The following is a 16,312-nucleotide window of genomic DNA, read 5'->3' as shown; positions in this document are numbered from 1 at the left end:
GATGGGGCAACTCCAGATACCTCCCTCCCGCCAAGTTCAAGGGATGGTGCAGCTCCAGACCGCCCTACCCCTCGGGATCACAGGATGGTGGTGACTCCAGACACCTCCTGCCCATCCTGGGGTCAAGGGATGGGGCGAATCCAGATCCCACCCCTGGGACGGGGTGACTCCACACACACACGGGTCATGAGACAGGGCAACCCCCGCTACTTCCTCCCCCCACGGGGCCACTCTCCCCCCGATGATAGGATAGGGTGACTCCAGACACCTCCCTCCTCCCAAGTTCAAGGAATGGCACAACTCCAGACCCCCCCTCTACCCTTTGGGGTCACGGGACGATGGTGACTCCAGACTCACACACACGGGGGGGGGGGAGATGGGGTGACCCGACAACTGCCCCCCAAGGTCCCGGGACAGGGCGACTCCAGACACCCCCCCAGCCATTCCAGGGTCACAGGATGGGGAGAATCCAGACACCCCTCCCCACACCCCGGATCACAGGACGGGGCGACCCCACTCCCCCGCTGGTCACGGGATGGGGTGACGCCTGACACCCCTCCTCCCCCTGGGGTCACGGGACGGCGCAGCTCCAGCCATCCCTCAGTACCCTTAAGGGCTATGGGCCAACTGAATTCAGAGACCCTCCCGCCCCCAAGCCCTGGGACATGGCCCTTCTACCCCCAAGCCACCCAGCCGCACGCCCCTCCTCGGCGGAACGCAGGCACCTGGGAAACCGGGGGGCGGGACAGAGCCCGTGGGGGAGGCAGAGGAACGGGCTGAGCCCAGGCTTCCCGGCTGCCGCGCTGCCTGCGTCTGGCCCTGCGCCGCCCCCCCAGGCGGGCCCCCGGACAGCAGCCCGCTCCGCGCTCGGCAGGGCATCGCGGGGCCTTTCCCCCGAGAGCCGGGGGAGCGCCCCGTCCGCGGCCACCCTGCCTCCTGTTGCAGCACCCACCGAAGCCGCTCCTCCCGGCACGGCTCCCTGGCCCTCCGTGCAGGGAGCGAGGGAGGGCAGCCTGGCCGTTAACCCCTGGAGGGAAGGCGGAGGAGGGGGAGGCTGCGAGCCCTGCATCACGCTCCCGCTCTGCCCAGCACACGATGCGTCAGCAGCACACCCGCGTTCCCACTGAAGGACAAAAGGATGAGAGCGCAGCCTGCCCGGCTGCCGCCTGCATCAGCACCGCCGCGGGGAGCCCGGGCGCCGGGGGAGAGGGCTGCCGCCGGCACGGGTAGGAAGGGAAGATGTTACCGGGGTCCGGTGCCTCTCACGCCGCCACCGCTGCCCCGCCTCCGCCTCCTCCCGCCGCAGTCGACGGGCAACAAAGACGTTAACGGCACCGGAAGGCTGGCGCCCGACCTCACCGCCTCAGAGCCGCGGGGGAGCCGGCCGGGGCCCCGGGAGGGGAGCCCGCCGCCCTGCCCATCCTGCGCCGGGGCCCGGGGCTAACGCGGGGCTCGGCGCTGGTGCACTCCCCCCAGCGAGACAGCGGCACTCCAGAGCGGCCCCCCCGCCGCACGGCCGCGCGCCCCCCTCCCCGGGGAAGCCGCCGGGTCGCCGCCAAGCGCGAGGAGGCTGCAGCCGGGCCAGGCACCGCAGCCCCGCAAACGGAAGAAGGGGGGGGCGTGCAGAGTGACCCCTCGCCCCAGCTGCCAAGAGCGACCGACCGCGATGGGCTGCCGCTAGCCTCCGGCGATCCCCAGCAGAGCCCCCCGCGGGGAGGGGGGCGAGCACAGACCGAGCGGGGCCAGAGGAAGAGGCTGGCAAAGGGGCAGCGAGCAGAGAGCACGATTCTCTTTGGTTCCTTGTCTGGCTGTTCCCGGCGGGGGCGGGGGCCGGGGGGCTGGGTGCACGCTCCGGCCATGGAGCACCAGCCCCAGCAGCTGCTGGCAGCAGCCGGCGCTTGGAGCCAAGGACAAATGTGCAAAGCGCTGGCAGAGTTGCTCCCCGGGGCAGGAGGGAACCATGCACCTGCCTAGCCGAGCCGGCCTCACCTCCCGCCGGGCTCCTGCCACGCTGCTTTCCCAGCTCCTGCTCTGGATTTACTAGGAGCCATTTTGTCTTTCACCCCCCTTCCCCCTCCCCCTCCCCCTTCTTCCCCTTTGTTAATTCAAAACTGAACCGGAGAGGGGACGGGGAGGATGGAGCGGCGTCCTGCGGTGAGAGCTTAAAGAGCAGCGCACAGACCCCTTCCTCCCCAGGCAGGTGCCAATTACAGAGCAGGGGCTCAGCTGGGGGGGCTCGTGCTTTGCCTTGTTTCTTATTTATTTTTCTTCACCCCATTTTCCCCTGATCCCCCCACCCCAGCTCCCTCCCTCCCCCCCCCGCCCCTTTGTTAGCTGGCGAGAGGAATGAACAGCTGGTTTAAGCTGGGGGAATAGGGCCCCTTCTCCTTTCTGTGCCAAATCCCGGACGATGGTGAATTATGTACGTGCCACATCATGAAGCTCTTGTGGCAGGTAACTGTGCACCACACCTGGAATGCTGTCCTGCTCTCGGTCGTCTACCTCACGGCGCAGGTGTGGATTCTGTCTGCAGCAGCTGTCTGGGCCGGAGCCCCGAACTGCCCCTCCGTCTGTTCCTGCAGTAACCAGTTCAGCAAGGTGGTGTGCACGCGCCGCGGCCTGGCGGAGGTCCCTCAGGGCATCCCTTCCAACACCCGCTATCTCAACCTCATGGAGAACAACATCCAGCTGATCCAAGCAGACACCTTCCGGCACCTGCACCACCTGGAGGTCTTGCAGCTGGGCAGGAACTCCATCCGCCAGATCGAGGTGGGTGCTTTCAATGGGCTGGCCAGTCTCAACACGCTGGAATTGTTTGACAACTGGCTGACCGTCATCCCGAGCGGGGCCTTTGAGTACTTGTCCAAGCTGCGGGAGCTGTGGCTCAGGAACAACCCCATCGAGAGCATCCCCTCGTACGCCTTCAACCGGGTCCCGTCCCTCATGCGCTTGGACCTGGGCGAGCTCAAGAAGCTGGAGTACATTTCTGAGGGGGCTTTTGAGGGATTATACAACCTGAAGTACCTTAATCTTGGGATGTGTAACATTAAAGACATGCCAAACCTCACGCCCCTCGTGGGGCTGGAGGAACTGGAGATGTCGGGGAATAACTTCCCTGACATCAAGCCAGGATCTTTCCATGGGTTAAAGTCTCTCAAGAAGTTGTGGATTATGAACTCCCAGATCAGCCTGATTGAGCGGAACGCATTCGACGACCTCACCTCGCTGGTGGAGCTCAACCTGGCCCACAATAACCTGACCTCGTTGCCGCATGACCTTTTTGCCCCCCTGAGATACCTGGTGGAGCTTCACTTGCACCACAACCCCTGGAGCTGCGATTGCGACATCCTGTGGCTCTCCTGGTGGCTGCGGGAGTACATCCCCACCAACTCCACCTGTTGCGGGCGCTGCCATGCCCCGATGCACATGAGGGGCAAGTTCCTGGTGGAGGTGGACCAGACCTCCTTCCAGTGCTCCGCACCCTTTATCATGGACGCCCCCATGGATCTAAACATCTCGGAAGGACGAGTGGCGGAGCTCAAGTGCCGGACTCCCTCCATGTCCTCTGTGAGGTGGTTGCTGCCTAACGGGACCATTCTGAGCCACGCGTCTAACCACCCAAGGATATCCGTCCTCAATGACGGGACCTTGAACTTCTCCCACGTTTTGCTAACGGACACTGGGGTTTACACGTGCATGGTCACCAACGTGGCAGGGAACTCCAACGCCTCGGCCTACCTCAACGTGAGCACGGCCGAGCTCAACACTTCCAACTACAGCTTCTTCACCACCGTCACGGTGGAAACCACAGAGATCTCCCCCGAAGACATCTCCCCGAAATTCACTAAGCCAGTGCCAACGACTTCGACAGGGTACCAGCCGGCGTACACCACCACCACCACCGTGCTGATCCAGACCACCAAAATGCCCAAGCCGGTGGCGGTGCCCACAGCCGACACCAGCGACAAGACGCAGACCAGCCTGGACGAGGTGATGAAGACCACGAAGATCATCATCGGCTGCTTTGTGACAGTGACGCTGCTGGCGGCGGCCATGCTGATTGTCTTCTACAAACTTCGCAAGCGGCACCAACAGCGTAGCACGGCGACGGCCGCCCGGACCGTGGAGATCATCCAGGTGGATGAGGACGTGCCGGCAGCCCCGGCGGCCCCGGCCAGTGTATCAGGTGAGGGGGCGGTTGTGCTGCCTACAATTCATGACCATATTAGCTACAACACCTACAAACCGGCACACGGGGCCCACTGGACAGAAAACAGCCTGGGGAATTCGTTACACCCCACGGTAACCACCCTCTCTGAACCGTATATAATTCAGACCCACACCAAGGACAAAGTACAGGAAACTCAAATATGACTTTTTTTCAGAAATTATAAATGCAATAGAATGCACAAAACAAAACAAAAAAAAAGACAGCAACTTTTGTACAGAGTGGGGGAGAGACTTTTTTTCTTGTATATGCTTATATATTCAATCTATGGGCTGATAAGAGAAGCAGATTATATTAAAATTAAAAAACCTATTTTCTAACTTGTAAGTTCTATTTAAAAATAAAAAAAGAGGGGGGTGGGGGGGACAAAATCAAAATCAAAATCCAAAATGAAAAAGATGCCAGAATGACTTTCTGGAGTGAGGCTGAGAACACAACTAGCCAAGGGACAGGCGGGAAGCGGGGGAAGGAAGTATCAGTTTTTAGAAGCTGCTCCACAGAACGCGGTAACACAAACCCATTTCTCTAAAGATCTTTTCTTAAAGCCCAACATCGATATTTACAGATTTATCTTATTTAAAAAAATAAGGAAAAAAACGCACCAAGAATTTGTACTGTGCCAAAATGTTACAAATGCAATAATGGGTTTTTTGTGTGGATGGGTGGGGGAGAGATGGACAGACCATGGGGCTAAATATATATATGTATTAAAGAAAAAAATGCCAACATTTGCCATGTATCTCAATAGGGCTGTGCGTGTGCCCGTGTGTACCGGCTCCGTGGGTATCATGTAACCCAACAGAGCTTCTACAGAAAGAGCAGTGAAAGAGAGAGAAATTGGCGTCGCTCTCAGTCAAACGGTTCCACACTGCACCAGATTCCTGCAGTTCAGTTTAACCCGCTGTGCGCAGGGAGCGTGTGTGTGCGCCTTTGACTTTCCCAGGAGGGAAGGGAGTGAGGGAAGGTTAGGTCAGGTTAGCTAGAGGGGACATCCGAGCAGGTAGAGGGGGAAGCGGGGTGTGTGTGTGTGTGTGTGTGTGGCTATGGTGCAGGAGAGCTGACAGATGATTGTAGACCATGCTCCAATTTTATGATTTTTTTCCATCTTTTTTAAGGTGGCAAGAGATGAAGCTTTTTCCCCCTTCCAAACTGCTGGGGTTCCCCAATCAATTGAGGGCTCTTTAGATATCTGTCAACTGGTGGGGGCGGGAGGGGTGGGAGAAAAACAGACCGGAGCTGCTGCAAGGCAGAAATACTCTCGTTTATAGAAATGCAACCAGATTATGCATGGGGGAATCGTCATATTGCCAGAAAGTCTCTTGCTCACGCGAGCATCTGGTGAACCCTAGAAGGGGGAAAAAGGCTCTCCTCCCTGTCACATTTACCCCCCAAAGCAGCCCGTGAAAGGTGTTTGGGGAGCAGGGGAGCATTGGGGGGAGGCCGTGCGCATTTCCTTCTGGTCCATTTAAACAATGTAACTACTTTCCTTTCTTATCTGAGCTTTAAAAAACAAAGTGAAAGGATTCAAATCTAAAGGGTGAGAACAGAAAGAGCAACTTCAGAACAATCTGACTGTACTCTGAGAATCAAGTGTATTTTTGTATTTTAATAAACATTGTTCAAATTTTTAATGAAATGTCCCTAACGGATTAAATTGACCAGCTGACCCAAGGAGGAAATCAAACAGAATCAAATCCAAAGGGTTTTGACCTGGTACTGGTCAGAAAAGTGGGGGGATAGGGGAGAAAAAAAAGTATTGAACATTTTTAAAGCTGGCTGTAGCCTCTCCTCAAATTAAACAAAACCACTGTGAGCGCTAGCAACCGCAGCTGAGTCCAGCATCTTTCCGGCTGGTGCAGGGCCCTGGTCTTAGTGGGTGCACAGTGAGGAGTGACGAGCCCTGCTGAGCTGCCGGAGGAGAGGGGAGAAATAAATGCAACCTCATCAAACCGCCCCCCACCAAGCAATAAGCCAGCTCCCCGCCCCCTTCCCCTGGCTTCGGGATTGCTGGGCAATTAACGCTTGCTCAGGGTTCCCAGCAGTTCTCTCCATCGCAGGGTATTAGATTACCTGCCTGTCTGAGTGCTATTTACATTCACATCCTAAACAAGTTAATGGTGCCCGGAGGGCTGGCTTCCTGAATGGGAGCCTGGTGGCTGGGCAAGGCGTGTGTTAGCATATTGGTGTCATAGAGGGGGAAGTCCTGGAGCAAGCCGGTGGGCGCAGGGAAGCAGCTAGGATGGTGAGGAAGGCCAGAAAGTGGCTGGATGGATGGACAGACAAGACAGCCAGTGCTCTCTCCCCAGCCTCACACATGTTAAGCTGCAGATGCTGACAGCCCCTGGCCTGGGCTAGTTTACATGTCAGAATTAAATTGTACAAGGACTGGCAGGATCTTATTAAAAACAAGAAAAAGGCCAACCCGGCGCAGGGCTAGCTGACGGCCTCCCTTACTCGGGTCCTGCTCCCTGAACCGGAGCCTCTGAACCAGGCCGACCCCTTCTACAGGGAAAGCACCCGGCTGTCAGTGCCGGACTGATTAGAAGTTACGCAAGGAATCCATGGGGCAGGGGAGGCCACCCGCTGATTGCATGGCGACCCCTTCAGCAAAAGCCAGAGCAGGCAGCCATTGCGCGAGTCCATTAGCCGGCGTGAGTGCTGCACCTCAATAGACTCGGCCAGCAGAGAAATTGTACTGAAAGGAAATTCTCCCAGGGAGCACAGGCCGTTTGAAAAGCAGCTGGGAGGAAGAGCCCGTGCCTGGTGCGGGGGCTCTGCAGGCGGTGAGGGACGTGGGGGCTGGAAGGAGAAGTGCAGAGGGACAAAGCCCATTAGCTGTGTGTGTGTCAGGGGGAGGAGGGGATAGCCCTGCCGCTAGGAGCTGCAATGGTGGGTCTCCTGGCCAATGGTGGGGGATCCTGCATTAGCCCTTTTCTCAGCTGCCTTCTCCCTGGCTCCAAAGCGAGATCAGCAGCACAAGTGTCCGGCTCTAAGATGCTGGACCCTCCAGCCACGTAGGGATTTCATCTTGTCCCCACGCCAGGAGATGGGCTCCGGGAGAGGGCTGCTGAAGGGAATTTCTGCACTATGAGGGCTATTAAAGCGACCGTCTTTAGTCACCATAATGGGTCACGGCTTGATCCTCCCAAAATCTGTCCTAACCATGACGGGCCAAAGCCCTCCAGACTCTGAGAATGAGACGTAAGGAGCAAGCTCCCCCCACCCTCGGTCACTTTCTTCGTGCCAACCGATGCCAGCTCCTCATTGTGCACCGGCCAGACGGAGCTGCCGCCTGAACGCACAGTTCTTTTCCCAGGGACTCCTGCCAGCTGGGCTTGGTCCACATATGGGGGCTGGAAAGGCCTGTGTCATAGAATATCAGGGTTGGAAGGGACCTCAGGAGGTCATCTAGCCCAACCCCCTGCTCAAAGCAGGACCCATCCCCAACTAAATCATCCCAGCCAGGGCTTTGTCAAGCCTGACCTTAAAAACTTCTAAGGAAGGAGATTCTACCACCTCCCTAGGTAACGCATTCCAGTCTTTCACCACCCTCCTAGTGAAAAAGTTTTTCCTAATATCCAACCTAAACCTCCCCCACTGCAACATGAGACCATTACTCCTTGTTCTGTCATCAGCTACCACTGAGAACAGTCTAGAGCCATCCTCTTTGGAACCCCCTTTCAGGTAGTTGAAAGCAGCTATCAAATCCCCCCTCATTCTTCTCTTCCGCAGACTAAACAATCCCACTTCCCTCAGCCTCTCCTCATAAGTCATGTGTTCCAGTCCCCTAATCATTTTTGTTGCCCTCCGCTGGACACTTTCCAGTTTTTCCACATCCTTCTTGTAGTGTGGGGCCCAAAACTGGACACAGTACTCCAGATGAGGCCTCACCAGTGTCGAATAGAGGGGAACGATCACGTCTTTCGATCTGCTGGCAATGCCCCTACTTATACATCCCAAAATGCCATTGGCCTTCTTGGCAACAAGGGCACACTGTTGACTCATATCCAGCTTCTCGTCCACTCTAACCCCTAGGTCCTTTTCTGCAGAACTGCTGCCGAGCCATTCGGTCCCTAGTCTGTAGCGGTGCATGGGATTCTTCCATTCTAAGTGCAGGACTCTGCACTTGTCCTTGTTGAACCTCATCAGATTTCTTTTGGCCCAATCCTCTAATTTGTCTAGGGCCCTCTGTATCCTATCCCCACCCTCCAGCATATCTACCTCTCCTCCCAGTTTAGTGTCATCTGCAAACTTGCTGAGGGTGCAATCCACACCATCCTCCAGATCACCGATGAAGATATTGAACAAAACCAGCCCCAGGACTGACCCTTGGGGCACTCCCCTTGATACCGGCTGCCAACTAGACATGGAGCCATTGATCACTACCTGTTGAGCCCGACAATCTAGCCAGCTTTCTGTCTACCTTATCGTCCATTCATCCAGCCCATACTTCTTTAACTTGCTGGCAAGAATACTGTGTCCACCGGCCATTCTGTGGGGCTGCAGAGCCAGGCGCCTGGGCATGGAAGGCAGGATAGGGTCCAGTTCCCTAGCCAGGCACAGGTGAGGCAGTTAATGCTGTGATTTATAGGTTCTCCTGCTGTAAAATATTAATTTGTCATTAAACGAGAGAGGGGCTAAATCCATGAATGAATCACTCACAAGCTTGTTCCAGGGGAGGGTGCGTGCTGCAGGCTGCCGTGCGCGGGGCTGGGCTGGTGTGGGAACGAGACAGAACAGGCCAGCCAAAGCCAGGCCTCACCTCTGGAGCGGTCCCTGCTCTGATCCGACCCTGGCCGTCCTAGCGAGCCAGCTGCCTGCCCAAACACCCCGTAGGGCCACGGGCCAGGCTGACAGCTGCAAGGAATGGGATCACTGAGCACCCTCATACCACCATGCAGCGGCTATCATCAACAGAGAAGTTCCCCGTGATTGGGCGGGACGGGAGAATCACTGGTGCTGATCCAAGCCCAGAGAAAGTTAAACCTGTCCCCACTTGCCCTGGGACGCTGCAAGGAGAGGAAGTCCAGCCAGACGACAACGGCAGCCAAAGAACAAAGGACTTGCCAGGCCACCACACCCCGCCAGGGACTTGGGGATCGCAACCCACAGAAACAGGGCAGTGGGTGGCTGGCTGTACCCAGAGAGTTCCTGCCTTCCTGACCTACAGACAACTTTTGCCAAGACACCACATCCAGGAGGAGCCTTGAGCTAAACCCCAAATCAACCTGCAGCCCTGTCAAGGCCCCAGACTCAGCGGAGCGAGAGGGATCCCCTCCCTCTAGGAGCCAGGGTGCTCTGGAGGAGGGGAGGGCTCATTTCCAATCTCCTGGCAAATGGCCCCACCCCTCCGCCAGCTGGAGGAAGCACAGCCAGGCAATCTCCGGGAGCCTCCTCCTGCAGGCAGGGGCACTGATACCCCAGCGAGACTTCTCACTGGACACCTGCTGGGGGGCAAGGCTCTGTCTGCCGGAAAAATGGCCTGCTGAACCCCAGGGGCGAGGGTGGGGAGTCACGGCCCCTGAGACAGGATGGCACTGGGCTCAGCACAGACTGGTGAGCCTCCCCGTTCTCTCTAATTAAAGAACAAATTGCTGAGTGTTTCCACCCACCTCAGCATTTTGGGGTCATGTGTCTAGGGAGCATGACTGTTGATTTTGGCTCTGTGGCAGGAGCCTGCCAGGCACATGGCCAGGTCCAAAGGTCTGACTCTCAGGACAGAGGCCTGGGCCAAGCAGGAGAAGACTGTGTCCTGGAAGCGAGCAGGGCACGCTGCGTGTCTTGGGGGTGCCAGTACCTCGCAATCCTGTAGCAAAGGCAGGAAGGTCATTAACCTTCCTGCCCCAGGCTGCAGAGACCCCAAACCACTGGGGGAGCCCCCCACCCTCGTGGCCTCTGCACCTTGCAGAGCCAAACGCTCCAACATTTCAGACTCTGACAGCGCCTGCAGGAGCTTCCTGCTGGGGTTCTGTACGTTTAATTTCGTCGGTTTATTTATTTATTTCGTGGAAACTGGGAGTGTTTCTGTCAAAACATGTGTCTGATTTTATCTTCCCGGCCGGCTTCTATCACTCCGGCTGATCGGCTAATGAAAACGCTGCACCACTTTGTTCGGATTTCTGCTTCAGCTCAGCCACAAACTAGGTCTGTGCTCCGGGCTCTTCCTGCTCTGTGGTCTCCTCCCCCAGTCTTGCCTCCGCCCTCCTACTCCTGGGAGGACTGGGGGTGGGGGGGAATCTCCCCCTAAACCCTTTAATACATCGGCAGACAGACAGGGATCGGGCTGGAGCCACATAGTGGTTTTATTTAAGCACTTAGTTTTAATTTGGGCTTTACATTAAAATACCAAAGCAAATAATGTTCCTGCTTATAGCAAAAAAAATGACTTTAGAGGGAGAGCACGAACTGCTGCCTCTCTATTCAGGAACTCAGTTCTGCGGTGGAAAGCAAGCGTCTCAGCGCTCCGGCGAGGGGAGAGCTTTTGGCCGGGGCTGAGTTGCTGCCCGAGAGCATGGCTGCGGTAGAGCCCTACAGCTGCGAGAGGCAGCAGAGAGCAGAGAGCTCGTTCGCTTCCCTTCCTCCCGAAGCGCTGCCAAACTTTGCTCCCTGAATATCGTTCAGTAATAATTAAGGCTACAGGAGGCAGTTTATTCGGGGGCTGCAGAGACATGGCTGATCAGCCAACAGCCCAGGCCAGCTGGAGAAGCCAGAGGGGAGGTGTACGGGGATGGAGAGCAGGACAATCTTTGCAGGGGATTCTGGGCCGAAGCCTTTACCATTGATTTCTCACAGACAAGCAGGCACTGGAATGGTTTTATGACTCCAGGGCTGGGCTCACCCCGGCACCCCCCCCCCCCCGCCCCAGTTTGTTTGGGAATCGGGGGGCTGAGAGTCAAGACTCAGAAGCTATTTTAGAAGGAATCCCAAAAAGCCAGCGATTCCTAGCAAAGCCGGGCAGGCGTCCAGGGGAGATGCAGGAACACAGCCAACAGCCACAATGGGGTGGAAACAGTTTCCATAATGGCCAGGACCCATTCCCTGCCCCCCGCGCCTGCCAGCAGAGCCCCCTATCGAGGGAGCAGCTTGCGGATCACACGGACAAGGTGGGGAGAGAGGAGAAGGGACAGGCAGAGCAAACTGAGCTATTCCTCTGCCATACCAGTCATGGCCTGCAGTACAGGACTCTGAGACAGGGAGCCAGGCCCCTGGGGCAGGGCTGCGGTGAAGGGGGCTGCAGGAGGGGCGCATGGACAGCAGAGGAAACGTAGAACCTCCCAGGGCAGCACTTGCTCCGACGACACCCAGGGTGGATTAGAGCAGCCTGGGAAGGGCATTCCCTCTGCGCATCGCTCAGGAGCGAGGAGACCTCGCTGGGCCAGGCCCTGTGCATCGTTAGTGCTGCTGGCAGACAGTGCAAGGCCCTAACGTCGCATCCTGGAGTCCTTGTCAAAGCTGCTTTGAATACTCCCCCGTCGCCTCCAGCATGAGACAAGCGGCGCCTCGAGGCCAGCACAACCCCCCAGACACACCCACTCCGGCTCCAGGCATACCCAGTGCCACGCATGCCAACCACAGAGACCCCAGACACAGGCCCGGAAGCCAGCTCAGAACCCGGCCCGGATTCCCAAAACCCAGAGGTCAGGCACCCCCAGGGCAAAAAGCCCTGGCGAGTTTATCAGGCGATCACAGAGTCGCAGAGTGGCGGGGTTAGAAAGGACCGCAAGGGCCAGCGAGCCGAACCCCCTGCACGATGCAGGCTGTGTTGTGTCTGAACCAATGGCATAATGACGCGGGCGCAGGCTTAGACCAACCTAGAACAGCGGCTGGATTCTCCCACGAAAAGCGACAGGATTTTAGAGACATTTCCGTACCACACCCCCGGCTCTGCTATACTTGCTGTGTGAGCATGCGCGAGGGAAACACTGCATAATACTGGCTCCTGCCCGTGGCTGAGAGATGGGCCACAGGGACGGGGAAGTGACTTGTCCAAGGTGTCAGCGGGATCAGAACTCCTGGCTCTCAGGGGCAGGACGACAGCCAGGTTAGGTGGGTTCCCCAGCTCTGGACTCTCTCAATGAGTCACTGGCGAGGCCTGTGGCGCCCCTCCCGCCCCCGCCCGTCACAGCACCAGGTTGTACCAGGGAACGCACCACAATTAGCTGCATTGCCTGCAAAAGGCAAATATTTACCAACAAAGAAGATGCATTTTCAAAAGAAGTACATGTCGCAGCAACGCAGAGAAATCCGCCCCGGCACCGCAGCCTCCCCGTTCTGGGATGGCGTTGGCAGGGGTCTCGCCCACCACGCTGCTGTGGGGAGCTGCTGGCACCTCCCAGGAGGAAGCTGGTTGGGACAGAGGCCACTTTGCTCCCGGCGAGGCGGGAGGCTGTCAAGGCTGCCGGGGCCATCTATTGAGAGCAGGTATTCTCACCCTCTTCCTCTCCCAGCCATTCCAGGCTGAGGCTGCATTTCTTGTGCCCAAGGGCTAGGGCATGTGTCGGGCACCAAGACAGATTCCCGCGTGATTCTGGCTTTCAGTGCCGTTCTTGTGGACGATGAGAACAGGGCAACGTGACTGCAGGGAGTCCCACAGGAAACATGACACCAGCCTCACACTGGGCCAGCTTTGTGGGTTCCTGTGAAGGGCTAGGTGGGGCTAGCCCCAGTGGAGAGCACTTAGGACAAGCGGCTAGTTTTTCCAGGGCGGCCCGACTGACAAATAACTGTAAGCTCAGCAGATCTGCTCCCTGAGCGGATTCAGACTCCCAGCGGCTGCCCTTAATGACAACACCGTTGCCACTCCTTTTTACTCCCCTTCAGCCTGCAGAGCCAACACAGCCAAAGGGGAGGCTCTGTGCCTCTTCGAGCATCATTGAGACGTGCCAATCGCAGGGCTTCGGCTGAGCCCCTGAAGCCTGCACTGCAGACAATGGAGTTCCACAGATGTCATCAAGGACTGAATTTGGCTAGCAGGATTCTCTCTCACCGGTGATGATGCTTGAACAGGAAAGATCACAGCTTGCCTCCTACAGCCCAGGCAGAATCTGCAAGCCTGGCAGCTAGGGGAAAAACAAGCAGTCGTTTACTTTGAAACAGAGCAAATTTGTTATGGCACCAGTGTGACACAACCATGGAATCCGACGAGGAGACAGCACCAGTGACTTTTCAGAGTCAAACCATGCTTTGCAGAAGGAAAATCCTTCCCTCCGGTGCGGCATCCCTGGGTGAAATCCTCTAGCTGCATAGGCAGGAGCTCAGGCTAAAATAGTTCCCTTACAGCCTTAAAATGGGCCAGTTGCCTTTCCAGGAGTCCTTCCTTGGCTTCGGTCACTCTCCCCTCCGAAAGAGCTTCCCAAATGGGCCCAGCCGCCGCGGGGGGGGGGGGGGGGCAGGATTAGGGTGACCCCATGCGGCAGGAATTATGGGTCCTGTCACAGACACGGCATTCGGGAGTCTGGCCTGGATTCTGAGCAATTTCTCAGTGGAACCCAGCCGGTATGCAGCGAGGGGCCGCTCGGTGCTCCGGCCCGTTCTAAGGAGCACTCGGATGCCCTCCTCCGGGGACATTCCCCACACACGGGCAAGCTGATGCCAAAGCGCCCGGGCTGTTCAGACTAAGCGGGCTCCGAGACGCTCCACACAGTTCCCGGCTGGGGTTAACGTTAATTATTCTTACTGCTGCAGATATTTTTGGCTTCGTTGCTGCGGATGTTTTTGCAGATCTGCATGAGTTTACAGTAGCAGCAGCCGACTGGCACGCACCCTTGTGGGGGGTCTCGTAGTCCCACCCCCTGGAGTTTTTCTACTTTGAAGAGGTGCCCACGTGTCGCAATGAGGGACACAAAAGATGCATTTAATTTTTTTTTAAAAATTATTTATTTTTTGTAATTAGAATCTCTTTATAGCCCATGGTAGTTTTCCTGTAACTCATGAAAGATACACCATGTGCATATTGGTGCGTACACATTCATCAGATGGGTGGTAGCAACTCCAGCCAATTATGGAGGAGTTTAAAGGCCTACAGTCCTGTATTTCACAATTTAATGATTACATTTAGTCTCCAGTTTTTACACATACATACACATATGCGCACACACACATAATATGAGTGTCATATATTAGTATAAAGAAAAGGAGTACTTGTGGCACCTTAGAGACTAACCAATTTATTTGAGCATGAGCTTTCGTGAGCTACAGCTCACTTCATCAGATGTATACCGTGGAATACGGTATACATCTGATGAAGTGAGCTGTAGCTCACGAAAGCTCATGCTCAAATAAATTGGTTAGTCTCTAAGGTGCCACAAGTACTCCTTTTCTTTTTGCGAATACAGACTAACACGGCTGTTCCTCTGAAACCTGCCATATATTAGTATGTAACTATAAATGGTTCATGGTTTTACAGTGTATAGAGTTAAATGCAATCTAGATAATACACATTTACATATATTGTGTGATTGTAATGTCCCTACTACATACTGTAGATTGCCTACAGCTCTGTATATTACATTGATATAGTTTCATATTTATAATGCGTAGAGATATCGCACAAAACTTCGTGGGTACTAGCGTGTGGGTGTGTGAGATCTGCAGTGGCGAGGTACGACGCACACACAAATTAGAAGATACTGTTTCCAGGAGTTCAATACGACTATAAAACCACAAGCCATTTATCCTCTTCCAGCACAACCAACTGCTAGAGGGCTGTTGTCAATCCGAACGTGATTCTTCCCCAAAATTAGCTAGCGCTGGGTTAGTCATAGGCTCGCTCGCTTCACCTGGCTGGTGAGTCAGCAGCCAGCCAGAGAAAATATTTTAAAAATGCATCCCCCTTCTCCTGCCAGACGAGGAAAATTAGAAGGTATTTGGTTTCCACTTCTCCCACCAAGGCTCTTCTCTCCCCACTAGGTGGGCACGTCCACGCGCCCTCTGGCATCCCAACGACTCCCCTCCCCGGAGGGCTGAGGCCACGAACGGCTCTGCCCGCTTACCCTAGAGAGCCTAACCATTTCAAGAGAGCTCTTACGCTGTTCCCAGCCAGAGAGCAGGCTACAGCTCTGCCAGCGGAGCGGCCGTGTGACGAAGTGGGCCTGTTCTTGATGTTTCCTCCGAGTATTGTGGGGGTGCCTCCGTTTCCCCTATGCAGTTCTTGAGTATCTAGGTGATGGGGTAAGGGTGTATGATCATTGCAGAGCCCTAGAGGGCAGGTGTGTGCAGGGGTCTGGACACAGAGAATGGCCGACACCCTGTCTCCTGGCCACTGATGGCCTGGGCCCTTCCCCCCTGCAAGGTGAGAGCTGAAGGGTTGGAGAACAAAGGAATCAGGTGACCTCCTGGACTGGGAAAGGAACAAAGCCCAGAGGAGAAGGGGCTGGAGGGAGTTTTCAGTTTGGGGCTGGCTGGGACATGGAGTGAAGTGCAGACGTGGTTGTCTGGCTCACTGCCCCCCAAAATGGACCCAGCTGAGGGGTCCCGTTCTCTGCGCCTGCAAGCTCTGTTTTAGACCATGTTCCTGTCGTCTAATAAACCTTCTGTTTTACTGGCTGGCTGAGAGTCACGTCTGACTGCGGAGTTGGGGTGCAGGACCCTCTGGCTTCCCCAGGAGCCCCGCCTGAGCGGACTCGCTGGGGGAAGCGCACGGAGGGGCAGAGGATGCTGAATGCTCCGAGGTCAGACCCAGGAAGGTGGAAGCTGTGTGAGCTGTGTGTCCTGCAGACAGGCTGCTCACAGAAAGGCGACTGCCCCAGAGTCCTGACTGGCTTCATGGGGAGCAGTTCCAGAGCATCGCCCAGGGACTCCGTGACAACTGGTGGCAGCGGTGGGATGTACTGCACCCCGTGGACGGCGCTTCCTGCAGTAAGTGACTGGGGAGCAGTAACACGAAGGGGGATTGCCGAGGACCAGGCCTGCTGAAGGCTCAGAGAGGAGCGGTTTCGGGGGGCGGTTAACCCCTGGGAGTGTGTGACCAGCGAGAAGGACTGTGCAGTAACAGGGTTCCCCTGGGGATTGCAGCAAGCAGTCCAAGGGGCGGAGGAGTCTGCAGCGACCCTGGCAAAGAGGTGGTGACCTCGAGAAGGGCTGGCA

The 16,312-nt window shown here is 56.3% G+C and overlaps 2 protein-coding genes across 2 annotated transcripts in view; one reads left to right on the top strand and one right to left on the bottom strand.

Annotated features, from left to right (window-relative positions):
- The window catches only part of SND1 (staphylococcal nuclease and tudor domain containing 1), a 507,509-nt gene that overhangs the window by 80,348 nt on the left and 410,849 nt on the right, over window positions 1-16,312 (bottom strand). The window lies entirely within an intron of this gene.
- On the top strand, window positions 763-5,864 carry LRRC4 (leucine rich repeat containing 4). Its single transcript, XM_048822633.2, has one exon. The coding sequence runs from the start codon at window positions 2,437-2,439 to the stop codon at window positions 4,372-4,374; it is 1,938 nt and encodes a 645-aa protein (XP_048678590.1). The 5' UTR covers window positions 763-2,436; the 3' UTR covers window positions 4,375-5,864.

This window comes from Caretta caretta, chromosome 1, assembly GCF_965140235.1.
Source record: "Caretta caretta isolate rCarCar2 chromosome 1, rCarCar1.hap1, whole genome shotgun sequence".
In the NCBI taxonomy this organism is placed as follows: domain Eukaryota; kingdom Metazoa; phylum Chordata; order Testudines; family Cheloniidae; genus Caretta; species Caretta caretta.
The sequence above is the reverse complement of the archived record's forward strand: the minus strand, read 5'-3'. Positions and strand labels throughout refer to the sequence as shown.

Coding starts and splice junctions, on each gene's coding strand:
- LRRC4 (XM_048822633.2), top strand. CDS start 2,437: ATGAAGCTCTTGTGGCAGGTAACTGTGCACCACACCTGGAATGCTGTC.